Here is an 18,561-nt window from a genome sequence, read left to right as displayed (position 1 = left end):
TGGGAGCTATCCACTCCATTGGAAATGACTCAGGATCCTGCTTGAATGTCCAGCGTCTCCTTAGCTTGCAGTCCAAGTTTCAGATGCATCGATTCTGCTCCTCAAAGGAAGTTATTTTGTAAAAGACATTGGCTTAGCAAGTTAGGACTTGGGCCTGAATGTAAACAATTTCTGCACTCTGGTGAGATTTGGCTCACCATAGCCTGAGTGGGTACGTGATATGAGTTCAAATCTCTGTTAAAGGAGTACAAATCACACTGCTAGTGTAACAATTAGCCTTAGGCTCTCCAGGGCTGCCACCAGGTTGGCTGGAATAAGATGTTAAGGAGAACAGTGCTCTTCTGTGCAGTCGGTTCCTTTCTAGGTCTTAAGTTTTAGTCAAGAGAGTATTTATGCTAATTCACATTTTAGGAAACCCTGCTGGAAGGGCTACTGAAAACATCTGAGAAGTTAATAAAATCTCCTGCCCTTCCCTGCACACTTACATCACAGTTCGACCCCTCAAAGTCAGTTGGCCATAGAAGACCCCTTTTATGAACTGTAACCAATTATAATCCAAACCTGTGAAGTCAAACACCAGGAAGAAAGCAAGTAATTAGACACAGCAGTAACCCTTTTCTTCTCTTGCAAGGTGATGGAAAGTGAGATGGGCTTTAAATGCAGACTTGATTCTTCACTCTATTATCCTGATGTCATGCTGCTGCATCTCTGCAGATGTCAGAGGTACAGAACCAGGGCATCAGAATGGAGACAGAAGCCCTTCGACTGGCACCTCAGCAACAGAAGAGAGTGCTGCTAATAGCCAGTCTCTGCTTTTTCATTTCTCCTCTGGAAAATTGCAATCAAAAGGAGATAAAGAGAAGTCACATAATTAAATAGTGGCTGCACTGCAAGCCCACTGACAGCAGTTCCAGTCTGGAACTTAAGGCTGGGGAGCAGTGAAGGGAGAGATGCAGGGATCTGCTGAGGAGAATGCTTGGTGCAATAAACAAAATAATAAAAGTTAGTTTCTGAAACCAGTCATTGCTGAGAACCATGTTAGCCTTTACAGATGCATGCACTCAAGAAGTGCTGTGATGATCCCATACTTTCTGCCTCTATATTCCTACCTTTGATTCTGTGCTGGGAGGTGGTCTCTATTTATGTTCTGCATCTTCCTTTTACTCCATTTCTTGTAACTGATGGGTGTAAGGTGGTAATTTTCCCCCACACCGATGTGTTGAGAAGCATTTGATCCCTTCAGTGTGACAGGATGTCTTGTAGGCGCTGCTTTTAACATGAAAAGGCAAGTAAGCGTGTGTCAGATCCTACTGCTGCATTGCCCAGGATTCAGGGTTGCCATTGTTCACAGTCACCTGGGAGTGCTTGGAGATGTAGGTCAGTGCTGGTACACAGTATTTACTAAGTTTGTATGCTTTCTTCTCTTGCAGTGAAGCCCTGGGTTCTCTTTGCTGCCTTCTGTACCATATGCGGTTGTTTTTTTTCCAGTATCGAGATGTACTTGTGACTTATTCCTCCAAGCTTTGGCCCTGTGGACTGTGCGATGGATGATTAGATTTTAGGAGTGCCAAAATCTGGAAGCAGTTCATTTGGAAAATTGCTTAACAGATTGCAAATGGTGAATAAATTATTGCACAAGGGAACTTTTGAGAAGGATCTTGAAATTCCTGTGGTTGTAAATTTCTGCAGAATATATACGATCGTGCTTGCGAAAACCAAATCCTCTCATGGAAACCATGAGAAAGAATTGAGAGTTCTCCACTCTCCTTCTTTTAAACTGAAATACAACAAAAATTCACAATTATCACAAGGCAGTAAAGATGTGATTGATCAAATCTAACTTGACCAGCAATTTTTGCATTTGTCTAGACCCTCTTACTTATGTTTCTTGACCGGGTCCCATCAATGCCGTTTTTTTTTCTAGGGCAGCCGCCTCAAACCAAGCATTTGTAAAACTCAGATTTAAAGTACATGCAGGGGAATGATTTTGTCATGGCCTCTAAACAGCACAGGATGTGGTGACAGTGTATTTGGTACTTGTGACCTCAGCTGAATCTGTGGGGCATATTTTGGTGGTGTGCTTGTCGTTTCATAGAAAGATCAGTCTGCAGTGGTCACAGCTCTTAGCACTTACTGTTTGTTGTTATAAAATTTGTCATTAAGCTGAGCTATGAGCTGTAAACTTCTGGGAATGTTCCTCAGCTGATTTATTGACATTGTTCTTCTTATCCCCAGGTTCTCACTTTCGATTTCTTTTTTTTTTTTCCCCCCACCTTTTATTTTCTTTCTTCTTCTTTTTTTTTCCTTCTTACTCAATCTTCTCTGTGCATTTCTCTCGAAAATACGTGTGTGTGAGGTGGTGTGGTGTCAGAGCAGATTATCAGAAGATCTATGGTTCTGCAGCACCTGGGGTCAAACCCAAACTGCAGAGGATATCCTGATTGACTGAACCTGTGCCCCGGCTCCGGGACCCTTTCAGACTTGAGAAGGAGAGAATTTATTTCCAGGCCATAGAGCAGAGCTCAGCAGAACACAGCAATGCATTTCAGCCCCTCACAGTCACAGGTGGGACTGGCTGTATTGCTAATGCTAGATTTCTTTGTGGCCGTGGACACCCCTGTGACTTGTGTTCTAGAGAGCAAAAGGTAGATGTGACCTGGGCTTAAGCTATCGTGATCCTTCATTTACTTTGTAGATAAGGTAGGAAGGGAAGATTTGCTTTGAACAGTAGCTAGGGGTGGTGAATCTGAAAATGCGTAGAGATTCAATTCAGTTTTAATTACCATTTAGAAACTTCCTTCACTGTCTCAATCTCGTCTGATTTGAAAAATACTTGTAGCGATATTGTCAATATTTTCCCAGCTCGGGTCTCCCCAGAATTCCTTCCTTTTGATGCTGATTTTCTTTGAAGTATCAGAGAAGCAGCCTACCTGAACGCCATCTTGATGGTAACGCACAGGCCAGTTCCAAGGCATCCACACTCAGAGTTCTACTCAGAAAAGCAGCTACCTTGAGAATGATTTCTCTTGATTTTGAAATGCACTGAGATTTTACTCTGAGATGAAATGCAAAAGGAAAACGCTGCCCTGCAGTAACCAGTGACAACTTCAGTGCAAGTTCAAGTCCTGGGTCAGCTTTATACAAAACAAATATGTCAGTCTTCCATGTCTGAGCATAATGCTGTGGTTTTTAAGCCATAGGCCGTCTTGAGGTCTGTCTGGGTTGGACAAGAATTTGTCTTGGCTCTAAGACTTTTTTTCCAAAGAAATGTCATACTGAAATGGTTAGGTTTCCTGTCAAAAGTTTTAGCTTCAATGAATGAAAAACGTCATTCAAAAGTGAGAAATACTTTCTTCCTTGAATTTTCTGACTCGCTCTGCTCCAAAACTGTGTCTAGCATGTGGCAGTTATGAATTGACAGTGTATCAGAAACGTGACTTACTGGCTTGCTAACACCTTGTGTTGCGTTTGGTTCATAGGACTGAGAACTGAAAAGGTGAAATCTACGTTGTTAGAGGTAATTTAATGGAGAATAGACTTGGGTCTTGTTTTTCCTGATTTGGAGAGAGTGCCTAGGAAAGCAGATAAAATACTAGGAAACCAATAAAGTGATCTTCTGATGGCGTTACAGTTTTTACCTCAGTTTGGTGCCTCTAGTTGATAGCAGTGAATTTGATGATACCCTGCTACAGATTGGGAACTGCCTCTTGAATTGGAAGGATAGGAAAGGCACGATCAAAACTCTCATTTAGCAGCAATGCAGAGGGTTCGCACCTCTCTCTGTGTCTTCAGATGAATCAAGAACTATGTATAAATCTGAAGTGTCACTGAGAAGCAAGCCATACTATGTGCCTCACCCCTGAAGTCCTGCATGTGGCCTTTAACTTTCTTGAAATCTGTCATGGGGGCCAGCTGTGTGCAAATGTGCTGCATCCTTCCCAGAGGCACTCATGCTGAGGGACAAATGGAACCACAACCTGAGCGTGCTTTGCTCAGAAACTTGCAAGCTGCAACACTCTTTGTGCTCCTCCAGGTGTGAGTTGGGATCTCTGAGCTTCTTAATGAGCTGACTTCAGGCTTGTTTTGTTATTTTGCTGTACTTTTTCTTTTTTTTTTTTTTTTTTTTTTAATTTGTGGATTTTTTGTTGCTGTGGTTACTATCAGCATGGGGTAATGCTCCTCAGCATTGCAGGCTGTGGAATGGGAACGTTTACATTTGGCAGCAAGTGGCTTTTTTGCACTTAAGTTTTGAGGTGCCATTTTATTTTAGAGGCTGGGATTTAAGTCAGAAGAACATATGGCAACTAGATTTTGAGAATGGATAGAATGGACAAAGTTTCTCAAGTTTGACACAGTGTGCTTCAGTAATTCAAACAGTATTTGTGAAAACAGTGCAAGTTTGCTGGTTTTGGTTAGAAGCGCTTTCTAAAGCTGGAGTGAGTGCTGACTTATTCAACAGCACCATGGTTGAAGCATTTGTCTGTGGAGCAAAAGATAGCACTAAAATGTCTTTTTTGAGAGGGCTTCAAGCCATGTATTCCTACCTTGAATCAGGTACTCAACAGATTTAATTTATACTAACATTGAGTTAGAAACATAACCAAGCTGACTGCAGAGTATCTGGCAAAAAGTTTGCACAGTTGTGTTATGAACACACGGTTCTGCAGTACTTCTTGAGTTGGTAACTCAGTGTTTTTTTCCGGCAATAAAGCACTTCTATTCTGGTCTGCCTGCTTGCTATAGCCCTTGTATTCTGGTCTTTGCCATGGCCTACTCCATCATTAATAAACGTATGTTATAAACTGATTCCTTCCAGCTTCTTTACCTGAGAGCATGGGCCTGAGGTGGCACTGATATCAGGTCTGCCCAGATTTGATACTGCAGTACAGCGTGATCTTGTGTATCTGGGTCAGCTACAGGGCTTTGCACAATGATTGCTGAGGTGGGCATGATGTGCAACTGCGATGCTACCCTGCTTTATTTATATATTCAGTTTAGAGCTTCTTTTCCAGCTTTATTCAGGCATACTAATGGCAAAGGTTTCTCTGAGAAGTAAGGACTAGGAGTGAAGAGGATCATTAAATTTTGACCCTGCTGTGTTTCTTCAGGGAAAAATATGTGAAAATAATGCATCTTAGTATTGGCTTTCAAACTGCCTTCTCCTTTAGTAAATACACCAATCCTTTTGCGCTGTACCTATGGTCTCTTCTGGTACACCACAATTCCCACTTCTCTCTCTTCCTGCTTCTAGATGGTCAGGTGGCCTTCACAGCAAAGTGTGCTAGTTGTAGCAGCCCTGACATCTCTTCCACCTCTTGGAATAGGTAGCCAAAGTGACTGGCTGTGAGGCAGCAGCTCTCAGCTCAGCTCTGGGGAAGTGTGTGTACTCGGTCTTTCAAACTGCACCCCATGGCCTTGGAAGCAAAAGACCTGGCGTTGGTTCCTGATCTGAATCTCTTATTGGTTTCGTGTAGGTATCATCTCAGCCTAGAGATGGCATTAAATGGAAAGAAACTTGAGTACGCTTGAAACATATAGTCTGTCCTCCTAAGCTGATCATTTGCTTACAGTGAGCTTTGGATCCATGTACCTTGCTCAGGCTTCTATTTTTCTTCTTTAAAACAGAAATATTTCTGCTTGTCTATTTTGCTGAATGGGAGGATGTACTCTGTACTGGCTTGAATTTATTATTTGTGTTACTGGTTGATTGTTTTGTTTTTGTTTTTTTTTGCTAAAATGTCAGAGGTTTTGTGCTGATCAATACCAATTTGTGCCATTCCTATTTGTGTACCTCACTCTACTCTCACGTATCCCTGAAAAAATGATGGGGAGAACAGAGGTGTGTGAGGGGTGCAGGGGAAGAACTGCATGGAGAGGTGAGGGCAGATCTGCTAAATGTCTTGGCATGCAGGGGAAGGTATCAAACCACCCCCAAGTGCGTTGCCAGGTTTGGAAAGTAATGCCCACCTTGAGCACCTGTTGGAAATGGCACTGCAATTGCCGTCTTGACAGGCAAAGTGCTGCGTCACCCTGTCCATGTCATCCATGCTATAGCTGGCTCCAGCATTAAGACTTGCTGCTTTACTATTGGGCTCAGTCTGACATGAAAATGTGCCATGAGTCTTGTATGGGAGATATGGAACTCCCCATGACTTTTTGGGATCCCCAAAGGATTCCTCCCTCAGAAAGGTGTCCCACCTCTTTGTTATGAAACTATTTACTTTGTTTAGAGGTTTTGTTTGGATGTGTGATTTTCACTGGTAGTTTCTAATTATGGTACTGCAGGATCACCAAAAATGCACTCAAAATCATTAGTGGCTGCTTCTTATGTTTTTTTCTGTTTCATGTTCAGGACACAGTAACCAGATTGCAAAATAATGAGCTACCTTATGTATTTCAGAAACATACCCCTCGCAATATGCATTTCAATGACAATCGTCACAGTTGGCTATGTGTTAACAAACGTGGCTTATTTCACTACAATCAGTGCTGGGGAATTGCTGCTTTCAAAAGCTGTAGCAGTGGTAAGTTACAGAAGAAAGATACAAAGCTATATCTCTGCTGCAGTTGTGTTTGTCCATATATTCTTATTTCCAAGGGGAAAAAGGTTGGGTGGGACACATAGCAATCATGCTTTGTATGGTTCCTCTGTTACACAGGAGAGTAGCAACCAGGCAAACTTTGATTTTTGTCTGTTGAGTGGGATTGCATTTAATGTCACAGCATACGTAATAATAACGTTAGACCATGTCTTTTTACTTGATGTAACAAGGTCAATAGGACTTGAATTGTCCAGTACGTACTTAACTCTAAAATATTTTACTAAATCATGGGTTGAACCCCTTGGAAGCAGAAAATACAGATGCTTGAAAAGAAAGTGGGGGGTCCAGCCTATTTTGTGTAGCAGGAAGCAGTAACGCAGTCTCTGCACATCGTGTATCGTGGCTACTTAGTAAGGGGGGTGCTGTGAATACTGGAACTTATTTGGAAAGGAGCTGCAAGGTACCTGGCTTGGAAATACTGCTGTGATTGGTCTTGTTGAATTGTGGTGATGACACTGATTTTTATATATGATATTGGACTCGCGATGAGGAAATAAAAATTTCCATTTACTTTGCAGTAGTGACACAGCCTGTGACTTTTTCAATTGATGTGTCATTTAAAAAATGGCCAATTCAGTAGTTCCTGGGAGATTTAGGGGAAAAAAAAAAAAAACAAAAAAAACAAAAAAAACCCAACGTTTTGCAGATCTCCAGAAAATTGTGCAGGTCTCCTGTTGTTCCCCAGATACTTTCAGGCTCTTTCAGTGACCTTGAACAACAAAGTGTGACCGGGTGGAATGCAGTGTTGAGTAGAATCAGCTAAAGAAAATAAAGGCTGTGGAAAGAAATACCAGCTATGCAGATCAGAATCTGAACTGTTCAGAGTGAGTCTTTTTGGAGGCAAAGTCAAGGCCTGATTCCACCTCGACAGCTCTGCCTCAGCTGGAGCCCTGCCAGGGACAGTCAGAAGTAAGAGTGGAAGACCTCATCTGCAGCAGTCTTGTGTTGGAGAGGGAGGAATCACAAATGCACGGCACGTGTTTCAGTGAGGGAAGCAAAGAGGGTTTTAAATGAAATTTTAATGCTTATTAATAATTTGTTAATAAAGTAAAATTGCTTTCATGTTTTCTGAGGGAAAAGTCATGGTGTGTTTTTCTCTCCTCCAACAGACGTTTGCTGAACGATTGATGGGAAGCTTTTCTTTAGCTGTACCAGTGTTTGTTGCTCTCTCCTGCTTTGGATCTATGAATGGTGGCATTTTTGCAGTCTCCAGGTAAGTATATGTTAATATTACTGGAAGTGAAAGGCATATATTGAAAATAAGAAAGCAAGTAGAATGAAGAAAAGGCTTTATTCCTCTCGTAGCAAATTGAAAATGACTGAAAAGTTTATAAAGTGTTGTTTTTCTGCCTTCACTTTTCTCCTGTTGAGTTTAGTATCATTGCTAAAACCCTTTGAACAGTTAGGAAACGGATCCCTTTGAGTGTAGCATTTCATTAATGGCTGTTTTGTTTCATGTGAAGGAGGTAAATTGGAGGGAAAACACTAACTACTTCTAAACACCGATCATAGTATAAGATAATGGGGGGGACACAAACAGAGATTACTTTGATTTTTGCTTATGGGCCTCTCCTGCTACTCTTTTCATTCTGAGCACCTCAAACGAGCCTAAGAAGTGCTGCTGTGTTGTGTGATTTTCATGAGCTGCTTTGCCTTGTCACAGTAATGAGCACATTTAAAGTCTGTCCACATTTATTTCCCACCAGGATGTTCTTCGTTGCCTCCCGTGAGGGTCACCTTCCGGAAATTCTCTCCATGATTCATGTCCGCAAGCACACTCCTCTGCCAGCTGTCATTGTTTTGGTAAATCATACAAACAAATGTTCCTGCACAAGAATTCATATTATGGGCTTGCTCTGGAGGATTCAAACAGAATTTGGGCACTGCTTGAGTCTCATTTATTGATGTATATGCGGGCTTTGGGCAGGGCGGACGACAGTAAAGAGAAGAATGAGATCTGGGAGTTGTTCTTGTCCTATCATCTCCTCCTTGCTATCTTGTTGGTAGCGCCTGACTGCCTATCCCTGGAACCAAATTCATGTCTTACTGCCCTTTTTTTTTCTAAGGATGTGCTAGAGATGGGCTTGCTCACTTTCAGAGAGACAAATTCTTGTTAAACAAACAAAAAAAGCTCTTCATTTAACTGAAAGCGCAGCTAAGCAGTGGTGTCTGGGGGCACCCTAAAAGCTCATTATACCACCTTACAGTGAACAATGCAAACAGTTATGCACTACGATAATGGAAAGCGAACCCTCAGCAGTGTGGTGCAGCGGTGATTAAAAAATGAGAGTATGTGTGCCTGGGCAATAGTCTGTGAATCGTCTGAAGAGAAGCCCCAGTATTATAGTGGAAATCCTATTGCTGTGTTCTAGCATAGAGGCAGAGGAAAATGTTGGCCATATGTTTGCATTGCAGGCTAATTTGTGTAGTGAAATGTTAGGACAAAATGTCAAAATACAAACTTCACACCAATTTGCTTAGTGCCAAGTAGATTTCCACTTAACTTGCAGACTTTTTCATAGCTGTGGGTGTTCAGCCACTCTTTTGGGACCCATGACTGTAATGTGTTTGGACAGACCTCTGCATCTGGGCGAGTTCTAACTACAGCAGGAGATGTGTGTACGTATAAGTCTACACAAGCAAGATCAGTTGCTAGTAGTGGAATTTAAATCAGTTTTTTTGCTAGACATGCCTCTGAGCTCACTTTTGAAGTGCTAGCTGAAGTATTGAATCTTATATATGCCCATGCATCTGTAGGCATCTAAGTCTGTAAAACTAGACAGAATAATTATGGTGAAAAGTTTTAAGGGAATTCATTTTAATTAAATGTTCACTTTGCGTGTATTTCTTTGGGCTGAAATATTCATAATCATCAGGTGGATTGCATTTACTTTTTCTGTGGAATGAAATGCCCTAAATAAACTAAAATATTCATATATATAGATAGACTTATTTTTTTACCCTGAAAAATGTTTACTTCTGTTGCGTCTGGTCCCATTACTAGCGCATTGATCCCCTTTATAAAAAGTCAGTTTCATATGAAGATGGTTTTCATTCAAGGATTATGTTTTTCTTACCTCAGTGCAAGCAGAGGAGTTGCAGGATATATTCTGCATCAGTAGTCTGCATTTTAGCATTTTCTTCTTTTGTTTCTCCTTTCAAGCTCTACATGCTATACAAAAGAGAATGGATCTTGAGGAGAAACTGAGAAAATGAGCATGATCAGTGTTTAAGGCCTGAAAAAGAAAACAAAAAACAAACATTTAGGAATTAAGAAAATTGCGTATTTCCTGTCTCCTGATGGATGTGTCTGTAACAATTCCAAGAAACCATTCCGTATAGTTTTGTTTCTCGTAGCTCTCTTTCACTGGCTGTGTCCCTTTGTTGCAGTATCACTCCCATAACTGAGATCTCTTCTCGGGACTGAGTCTGTATAGAAGACTTCTGACCCAGTATAATTCAGTGGAAAAGTTTCCTTTGACCTTAACAGAGAAGTTTGCTTAATATCCATGAGTAAAGAGCCAAGTGCTTTGTAAGTCATTAGAGTTTGGAAGCCAGATACCCATATTTGAAGTATTGATCCTTCTGATTCAAATCCACGCTGTCCTCACTGCTTAAAAAAAAAAAAAAAAAAAAAAAATAGAGACTGTGACTCTAGATCTCTAATGCAAATGTTCTTTATGCAAAGATTTAGCCCAGTTAAATCTTTAGGGAGCTGCATTTCACCTGTTGCCTTGTTATAAACCTAGAGGGACTGTCGACACTAGGACATTCTCTTTTTCTGAAGAGTTGCACAATAGTGATGCTTGTGAGTGTCTTCATCCCCAAATGCAAGGGCTGTGTCATTGCAGGTATAGAGTCTCTCATGTGGAAAGTGTGGACTACCCTTTATAGTTGGTCCAAGCTACAGATATTCTGCTTTTGTCCAGAGATAATGCTGAAGCAGATCCCTGTAGCCTACACTAATCATCCAACCCCAGGTACAGCACTCTGGTTTGTGCATAAGCTTTCAGCCATCTCACAAACATTACTCAAAAGACCTATTTAATGAAGAAATGTATTTATTTTACTGTTTTTTTCCCTTTTTGCTTGGTTCAGCAGCCTCTTGAGTGACAGCTAATGGCTTATCTCTGCTTAGAAATGTTTGCATTTCCAATGTGCAGTAAGTCTACACCCCTCAAGCCTACAGGGCATGCTGCTAATACAAGCTGGTGTCAGCCTGGTGCACCCAGCCAGCATCCCATGGTGTGCAGCCAACCTCTAACATGCTTCCTTTGTCATGAGCGAGCAGAGGAGTGGTGGGCAGGTCCTGTGAGAACAAAGCACAGGGTGCACGTGTGTTGTGGTGCCTGTGTATTTTTCTGGGTCACTGGGGACAGGTGTGTATGGCTCACATGCGGTCAGCCAGGATAGGCAGTGTTGATTAAACATGATCCCAGGGGACTGGTAGACACTTATCAAACATCTGGTTGCATGAGCTGGCAGGCTCGAAGGCTGTGGCCCTCATGTATCTCTGGACAAGACTGTTGCTTCTCTCCATGGCGATGGATTTGGCTGTAAAATAACAGAAATCAGACCATTAAAAGCCTCTTACGCTCTTAATTTCTTTTGCAGCACCCTCTCACAATGATAATGTTATTCAGTGGGGATCTCTACAGCCTCCTGAATTTCCTCAGTTTTGCCAGGTGGCTTTTTATTGGACTGGTAGTTGCTGGCTTGATTTATCTCAGATATAAACGTCCTGATATGCCTCGTCCTTTCAAGGTAACCTTCCTTCTATGCTGTTCTACATGAATTTTTCTCCCTTGTATCTATTGTCTAGTCAGATAGCAGAGCAGCATTTGCTGATGTGAAAAGTTCGGCTACTTTGAGAGAAAACGGGAGTTAATAGAAAATAGTCTTTTACATTGAAGAGTCTCCTCGTGTTTTCCTTCAAGTTCTCCAGTGTTATCCTGGCTGAGCTCCCTTCTGAAAGACAATTTTTATTAATTCCCTGGTGGCTGTAGGGGAGAGATTGAGCTTGCTGTGCAAAAGGCAAGGTGTTTGCTCAGTTTTGCCTGTCGTGTTGAGGCGGTGTGAGGCAAGCTAAGGTATTGATGCTCTGCCAAGTTGTGTGAAAATACCTCCAGTCTGGTGTAGTTTCATAAGCTTCAAACTCCAAATACTGGGGCTAGTCATCTAGTCCTCAATTAATTCTGTATTTTCTTAAAGGTTTGAATAATTATTCCACCGAAATTCATGCCAGGTATGAGCATTAAATTTCAATTTATATTTCATCGTCTATTCAAAATAAATTATACCGAATATGATGTGCAAATAAGTTAGTAGTGATATTATTATGATATTTGGAACTCGCGAGTGGTTTGCAGGCACTGTTACTGTGAAACCAGAAGAAAATAGCAATAGTTTGGCCCACTGAACTATAGTTACTTTGAACTTAGTTCTGTTGCTGATCTTGCTTTGTGTAACATCTTACAGAGTCAGTTTTCCCATTATGTGTATGGAAAGGTAACATGATGAAAAATGTGGAGGATTCTAGCCCTATTTATGTATTCCTAAGAAATCTATTTTATGAAGAACTCAGAATGTGCAGTTGCTTTCTCGCAGGCATAACAGCAAATAAGAAGTTCAACAGCACAGCCTATTTTGCTTGAATTAAAAAAAATGCTTTGGCAGTGCAGAAAAGAGAAACAGTAATGTTTCAAGGCATGAAAGGAAGAAAATAGTTTCCAAGGAATTCTCCAATTCTCCATTACACCAAACATTTCACAAGCTATGGCGAAGGGAGGTGGTAACAGTGACTGTGGTGGCATTCTTTAAAATTGTGAGAATTAATTTGATATTGCTATTATATTTTTTTTATCCTTTCAACAGTGACACTGATAATGCTATCAGTCATATTGTCAGAAAACTGCTTTTCCAGAAGCTATCAGTTGCATAATGGTATCAAATATCTTTATCAGTTGTCAAGTGGGTGTTTAATTTGCTCTCTTCGTGCCAGATGTTGATTTTTACCTAAGGAAGAAAATCAATATCTTCTTAATAGTTTTAAAAGGTGGCTTAAGCTCCGTGTTGTGTTTTAAAATGTTTTCTAATAGGTAATTATCAAAGAGGAAATCTTTACTGCAGTTAGTGCTGCTTACTTATCTACTGGAGGATTAGAGAAAGGAATTTTGTAATGTAACATATTTACAGCCCTTACATTTTAAAGGGCGTAAAACACTCTAGTGTTTTAGTGAGTAATTAAAAGACTTGTGTGGTGCTTACTGCGCAGCACTTGGCTTAGCTTGGTTCCTGCAGTCACTGGCATTTTGTGCACCTCTTCTAAAGACCTGCATTTCTCCAGGACTATCCTGTACTGCTGAGTTTTATCTGGTTTACATTTCATGGAACATTAAATACCATTATCATTCAACAGCAAGGTCAGTGCCAAGTAATGATTCTTTGTGTGGTTGTGTTCCAGGTGCCTCTATTTATTCCAGCATTGTTTTCCTTCACCTGCCTCTTCATGGTTGCACTGTCACTTTACTCCGATCCAGTCAATACAGGGATTGGATTCGCAATAACCCTGACTGGAGTTCCTGCCTACTACCTCTTTATTGTCTGGGACAAGAAACCAAAGTGGTTCAGAAAGCTCTTAGGTAAGTCCCCAGGGGGCCCCCCTCCTTGATCCGACTCCAGAAATTTCTCAGGGCTCCGGGTGTTGTGAAATCCTTGCTATCGATTCCCTCGGCTGCTCTGCTCCGGGCGTGACAATGCAAGTTTCTTTGTGGAGTATGCTGTAGCATTGCTTACAGTCAATGTCAACTAGCTAAAAGAGATGCTTACAGCGAGCTTATTCTTCAGCCAAAGAGAGTGACTTCAAATGCCTGCCTGCCTCTCTTCCTGCTTCCTTTTGCCCTCCTTGTCCTTACAACCATGTGATTCCTTTTAAATCCAGTCTCCCTCTCTTCTACACTGTTAGAGACAGTATTTCACTCGTGGCAGAATTGGTTTGGAAACTTAAATGTCACAGTTGTGATGACAGGATGTGCTTGGTACTCACTGTTGGCACTGCATGTCTGTGTACCACAGAGGAATGTGTGAAAATGGGAAAGGCTTGGTTAGGTTTGGTGGGGGTGTGTATTGTCCTTGAGGATGGCTTCCAACCAAAGGAGGGGAAAATAAACCAAACCTGACACACCTCTGTGGAAGCGTTTTCTGTGCTTTGTGACAAACAACTTCCTGAGTGACATGTAAAATACACAGAGAATCATTTTTATGCCATTTCTGAATGTTTATAAAGGCATTTGTGAAAGTTCGGATATGCTTGAGAAGGGTTATTTGGAGCATTTCTACTAGAAAGAGATCATTGTCATCTATTACTTTCTTTTTTTTCTCACTGAACATGAGAGGAAGTTAGCAAAATGCAGGTAATATTCAAAAAAGGAATTAAGAACAGAGGCAAAGTACTCGAGATGGGAGAAGTGACACTAAAAGAAAATCTCTTCCGCAAAACAAAAAGCTCAACCCCTGAAAAATTTCAGCTACAAATAGTTTTAGTGTATATACTAAAGCTGTGTATACTGTCCTATAATATAGGTGGTGAACTCAAAATCTGTGTTGTCTTTTGTGCTGCACTAGTAAAGGACGCTTTAAAATGAAAAGCTCACAAAAAGAGCATCTCAGTACTTATATGTATTACACTGTAAGCTATTATATGTATTTTTACATTATTTATAGATGATAAAAATTAAGTCTCTGTATTTATATCTCATCTTTTGTAAAATCTATGAATTTTTCAATTCATTCTGGGAAATCCATAGACAACAGAGCAGAAAATATTTACATTAAAAAGGTTCGAGTTTAAGGCTATCGGTTTCTGGTCTACTTAATTTTATATCAGGGAAGTTGTAAATTACATGAAATACCCTGGGATTGAGTAGAAAATTCCAGTGCAGATGAAAATAATTGCATGCAAAAAGACATTCCATTAAATAGTTGTTTCTCTGTTTGTAATTTCTCAGACAAATAGATATTTAGGGACTTGGAGATTTTCCCTTATCATACCCTGGAGATTTTTTGTATTTTCTGTGAAGACTCAGAGGTTTTGGAATACAGTCACTTGAATCTCTGGCCACAGGATGCCAGTATTGAACCGCATTACTTGCATGAGAGAAAAAATGTTCTCTTTAAGGTAGTCTGGGTGTATGTGGAGCTCATTCTGCCAGCTGTGACAATGAAGGTAAATCTTCTAGCTTTTCAGATAACACAAAATTCTCCTCCTAGAAAGCAGGCTGAGTGCCTGTGTAATGTATGTGGACACAGCGTGCTGGCTCAGGGGGGAGAGCAGTGGGTGCCAGACAGTGGGTGAAACAGCTTGTTTGCTCTGCAATTATTATTCCCAAAATAACAACAGTAATGATGGAAAAGTGATGTTGACAGTTTTTAGGTGGAGAGGTGATTTACTTGTTAAACATAAAGATTTTTTTTTACCTCTCAGAGTAAGCAATAAACATTCAGCACGGGGTCATTATTAAACTGGCATGACTTTGTAAAAGCTAAGAGTGCTCCTCTGTATAGCCTGAGAGTGTTTTTCAAAGCCACTGGGTGAGGATGAATTCACTTAAGGTACCTCTGCAAGATACAGGAAGGAGTAGTCGTGGCACAGCTGAGAGATTGTTATTCTTGCTTCAAACCATATGCATTAGAAGAGCTTAGGCATGAAAGAGTAATTCTGGGCCCCGTGTAAGTGGACACTGTGAAAAAATTGATTGCGATTCACCAAAGGCAGATCTTTGCCAGATGAGCTGGCTAGCTGTCTTTGAGAAGATAACTGATTTTTCCAGGCAGAAGGGAAATGCAATAGATCTAGTGGACTTAGACTTGAACGGAGCACTGCGAGCAGTACTGCTGCGGGTCAGAGCTGGTTGGTCTGAGCACGGTGTCCTGCTGGCAAGGCTGAGCCCAGTGTGCAGGTAGCGTGGGTCCCTCTCTGCCCATTTGCAGTCACTGTGTTGTGAATGTCACTTGTTCATCTCTCCAGACACGCCTTGGAATGTGCTGCAAGATCCCACAGGTACAAACCAGCCTCACGTAAGATTGGTCTGTATATTAAGTATAGATTTTGTAATGATCAGAGGAGAGGGATATTGAACAGCCAGGAGTAGTGAGTTCAAATGCCCAGCCTGAAGATGAGTCGCGTTACCCAAGAAATGCCCACCAAGACTGAATGTCTTTGTTCTTTGGATGAGCGCATTTTGACTGTCCTTAATGGCATTTACATTGCCCATTCTTTTTACCAAATTACTGTATTGAACAAAAGATTACTTCACAGTTGGAGAGGTTAATAGGGTCTGGGTGGTATTTTGCAGTGAGAATAACATTTTGTTCTTTTCCAAAGGAATTTTGCTATAGCACCAAATGGCTGGGACAAATCATTTTCAGCTAGTACAGGCTTCATTTGACCTCTGCTTGCCTGCTTTTTGTACAGCTAATGTAAAAATGAAAAAAAAGTCAAGTCAAGCAAATCCTTTGAAGCAGATGAATGTGTAAAAAGATGTGGCACCAGCACCAGGCATCTTCCAGAGGGACTTCTCAGTTGATAACCCAACAGTAGATTCATGCTTTATTTCTCTAGAATGGATTGAATTGGGAAGTCATACCCTGAGCCCACACTAGAAGAGAGATTTTCTGTTTATATAACAAAATGTCTCCTTGAGGGTTATTTAGAAACACCAGAGGATGATGCTTCCTCACTCAGGACACAGCATAATATATTGTTTGCTCTTCTCTTTTTTGAGCACGATGATTTTGTGATCCTCAGAAAATTTCCTCAGTGTATGTTCCTGTAGATTTTACGTCCAGTCTTATAAATATGCAGAAAATTACTGTTTGTTTACTCTTCCAAGCTCTATGTGGTACTCATAGAGCTACCAGCTCAGGGCTTTTTTTGGTAGAGGTTGTTGGGCCTTATTCACAGTGACTTCTACACTTGAAATGGGAAATTAGGGTTGAAAGTAGAAACAAGAGGCGTCTTTACTGATGATACTTTGTCTCGTTACAAATGGAAAGGTGGTTGTAAATCCAGGTCCTGCTTAAAGCTGACAATATAAATACTGACTGATGACAGAATGAAAAGTTCCTACTCTGTCTTACCTTGTGTATATTGCAAACAAAAGCAGCCAAACAAGCAACTCAACCCCCTCTCTCCCATGCTTGTGTGATTGCTCCTCCATTTGCTGCTCCAGCATGGAGGTGGAAGAAGGGTGGCTGCCTCCCACTACAGGGAGGGTAGGGCCTGGCTGCAGGTGGCTGGGCATGGTTAGTCTAACAGGATATTGATGTCCCAGACAGCTCTTGAGGTGCCTTGGCTCTCTCTCTGCTGCTGTGCTCTTTCTCCAAGAACAGTTACACCTCAGCTCAGCTTGACAGCAAGTCTCTTTCTTCTTGCTCCTTTGCTCATCTTCAAGCCTGGAAGGAGTGGGCCAGCCAGGGCAAACCCCTGTTGGCTTCCCACTGCTGGCCGTCCTCCTGCCCTTCACCTCAGATCCGCACAGCCTAAGATCTGAAGTCCCTGCTGCTGGAAGGGAGGGAGATGGAAGAAAATGCCAGTCCCTGCTGAAGCTCAGCCTCTCTGACTCCATCAGTGTGCAGTCTGAGGGCAAGCTGGCTATGCGCTGTGCTGCTGACCTCCAGAGGGAAGAGCAGAAGATGGCAGAGGCTGTTAGACAGCAAAGCAGGGAAGCAGTTCTGATTCGTGTCTTCTGAGAGCTGCACTGCTTTACCCTTCTCACTCTGCACTGGTGTAGATGCTGACACACAGTACTAGATAGGGAAACAGAAACTTTCTTTCACAATAAATCCTTCTAGCTGAAAATGTGTTGCTGAAAATGGAAAAAAAAAAAATAATAAAAGAAGTGGTAAAAGAATGTTCTCTTACTCTTCAGTTTATAAATGAACTGTGCCACTTATGAATCATCTCTCTAAGTGGAAATCTCTAAATACACAGGATGGAAATATGTCCACAGTGACAAAGAATGTAAAGTTTCTTTATACATGTGACATCCTTAGATCTATGAAGCATTATAATCATTTTCTTTCTTCCGTAGTTTCTTTGTTTTGTTTCCTTTTTTGGTTAGGCAGAGCTTGGCACAGCCGAATTAACTTGTTTGAACCCCTCCAGAGTTTTATTTTAACATTATGACTGTGTTAAAACTAAGCAATTGTGGAGAGAGAGCCGTGTTTTACAGTAGTCCTTAAAAGCATGCATACCTTCATTGAACAGGTTTATACCTATGTACCTTTCTGTTGTTATTTTATGTGAAAATCATTGGATGAGAGGCAAAGAACACAGAGTTAAAAAGAAAAAAAAAAAAAAAAAAAGCCAGGCATTTAAATGCTATGTGCATCAGGTGTATGTAACTCGTGAACACTATCTGCAAGCAGGTTGTGTAGCAGATGAGATAGTTTTCCTGTCTGCTTCTTCCTTCTCCATCCACCCCAAAAATCTCCCACACGTATGCTTTTATTTTTGCAGACACTGGAACTGAAGCATTGCAAATCCTCTTGGAAGTTGTCCCATCAGAGGAGGACCAGAAATCATGATCTGCATCTACCCAAAAACGCAGCCTTTGGCTTGATGTTTCATTTCAACCTGAGGAAGAGCGTGCGGAGATGTCTTCCTCCTCCTAGTGCTCTGCAAATTGGAGGAACAAATCACAGCTGAGATGGATACTGAGTGCGTCAGTTGCCAGAACTGTATTTTATGATTTTATGTTGCAATTTATTTTTTTTTTTTAATGTGTTTGGTTTATACGTAGGGAGCAAGAATTTATGCCATAAGGACTCTTTAACTATTTTTTGTTAGTGTTGTGTTTTAATGAAACATAGATTCTTCAAACAAGGATTTTTGTTGCATTGTCACTGAAAATAAGTTTAAGCATTGTGTAAGTAATAGTCAGGTGTACTGTGATGAACG

The 18,561-nt window shown here is 41.1% G+C and overlaps 1 protein-coding gene across 1 annotated transcript in view; it reads left to right on the top strand.

Annotated features, from left to right (window-relative positions):
• The window catches only part of SLC7A11 (solute carrier family 7 member 11), a gene marked incomplete at both ends in the record, with an annotated part of 54,602 nt that extends 36,414 nt beyond the window's left edge, over positions 1-18,188 (top strand). Inside the window, 6 exons of the mRNA XM_079534292.1 lie at positions 6,401-6,524; positions 7,712-7,815; positions 8,309-8,405; positions 11,217-11,366; positions 13,066-13,243; positions 18,121-18,188. Of these exons, the coding sequence (XP_079390418.1) occupies positions 6,401-6,524; positions 7,712-7,815; positions 8,309-8,405; positions 11,217-11,366; positions 13,066-13,243; positions 18,121-18,188 (721 nt within the window). The remainder of the gene's footprint in view (positions 1-6,400; positions 6,525-7,711; positions 7,816-8,308; positions 8,406-11,216; positions 11,367-13,065; positions 13,244-18,120) is intronic.
• Between the last annotated feature and the right edge of the window lie 373 nt (positions 18,189-18,561).

This window comes from Tetrao urogallus, assembly GCF_951394365.1.
Source record: "Tetrao urogallus genome assembly, chromosome: 4".
Taxonomy (NCBI): Eukaryota; Metazoa; Chordata; class Aves; order Galliformes; family Phasianidae; genus Tetrao; species Tetrao urogallus.
This window is presented reverse-complemented; position numbering and strand designations above follow the sequence as displayed.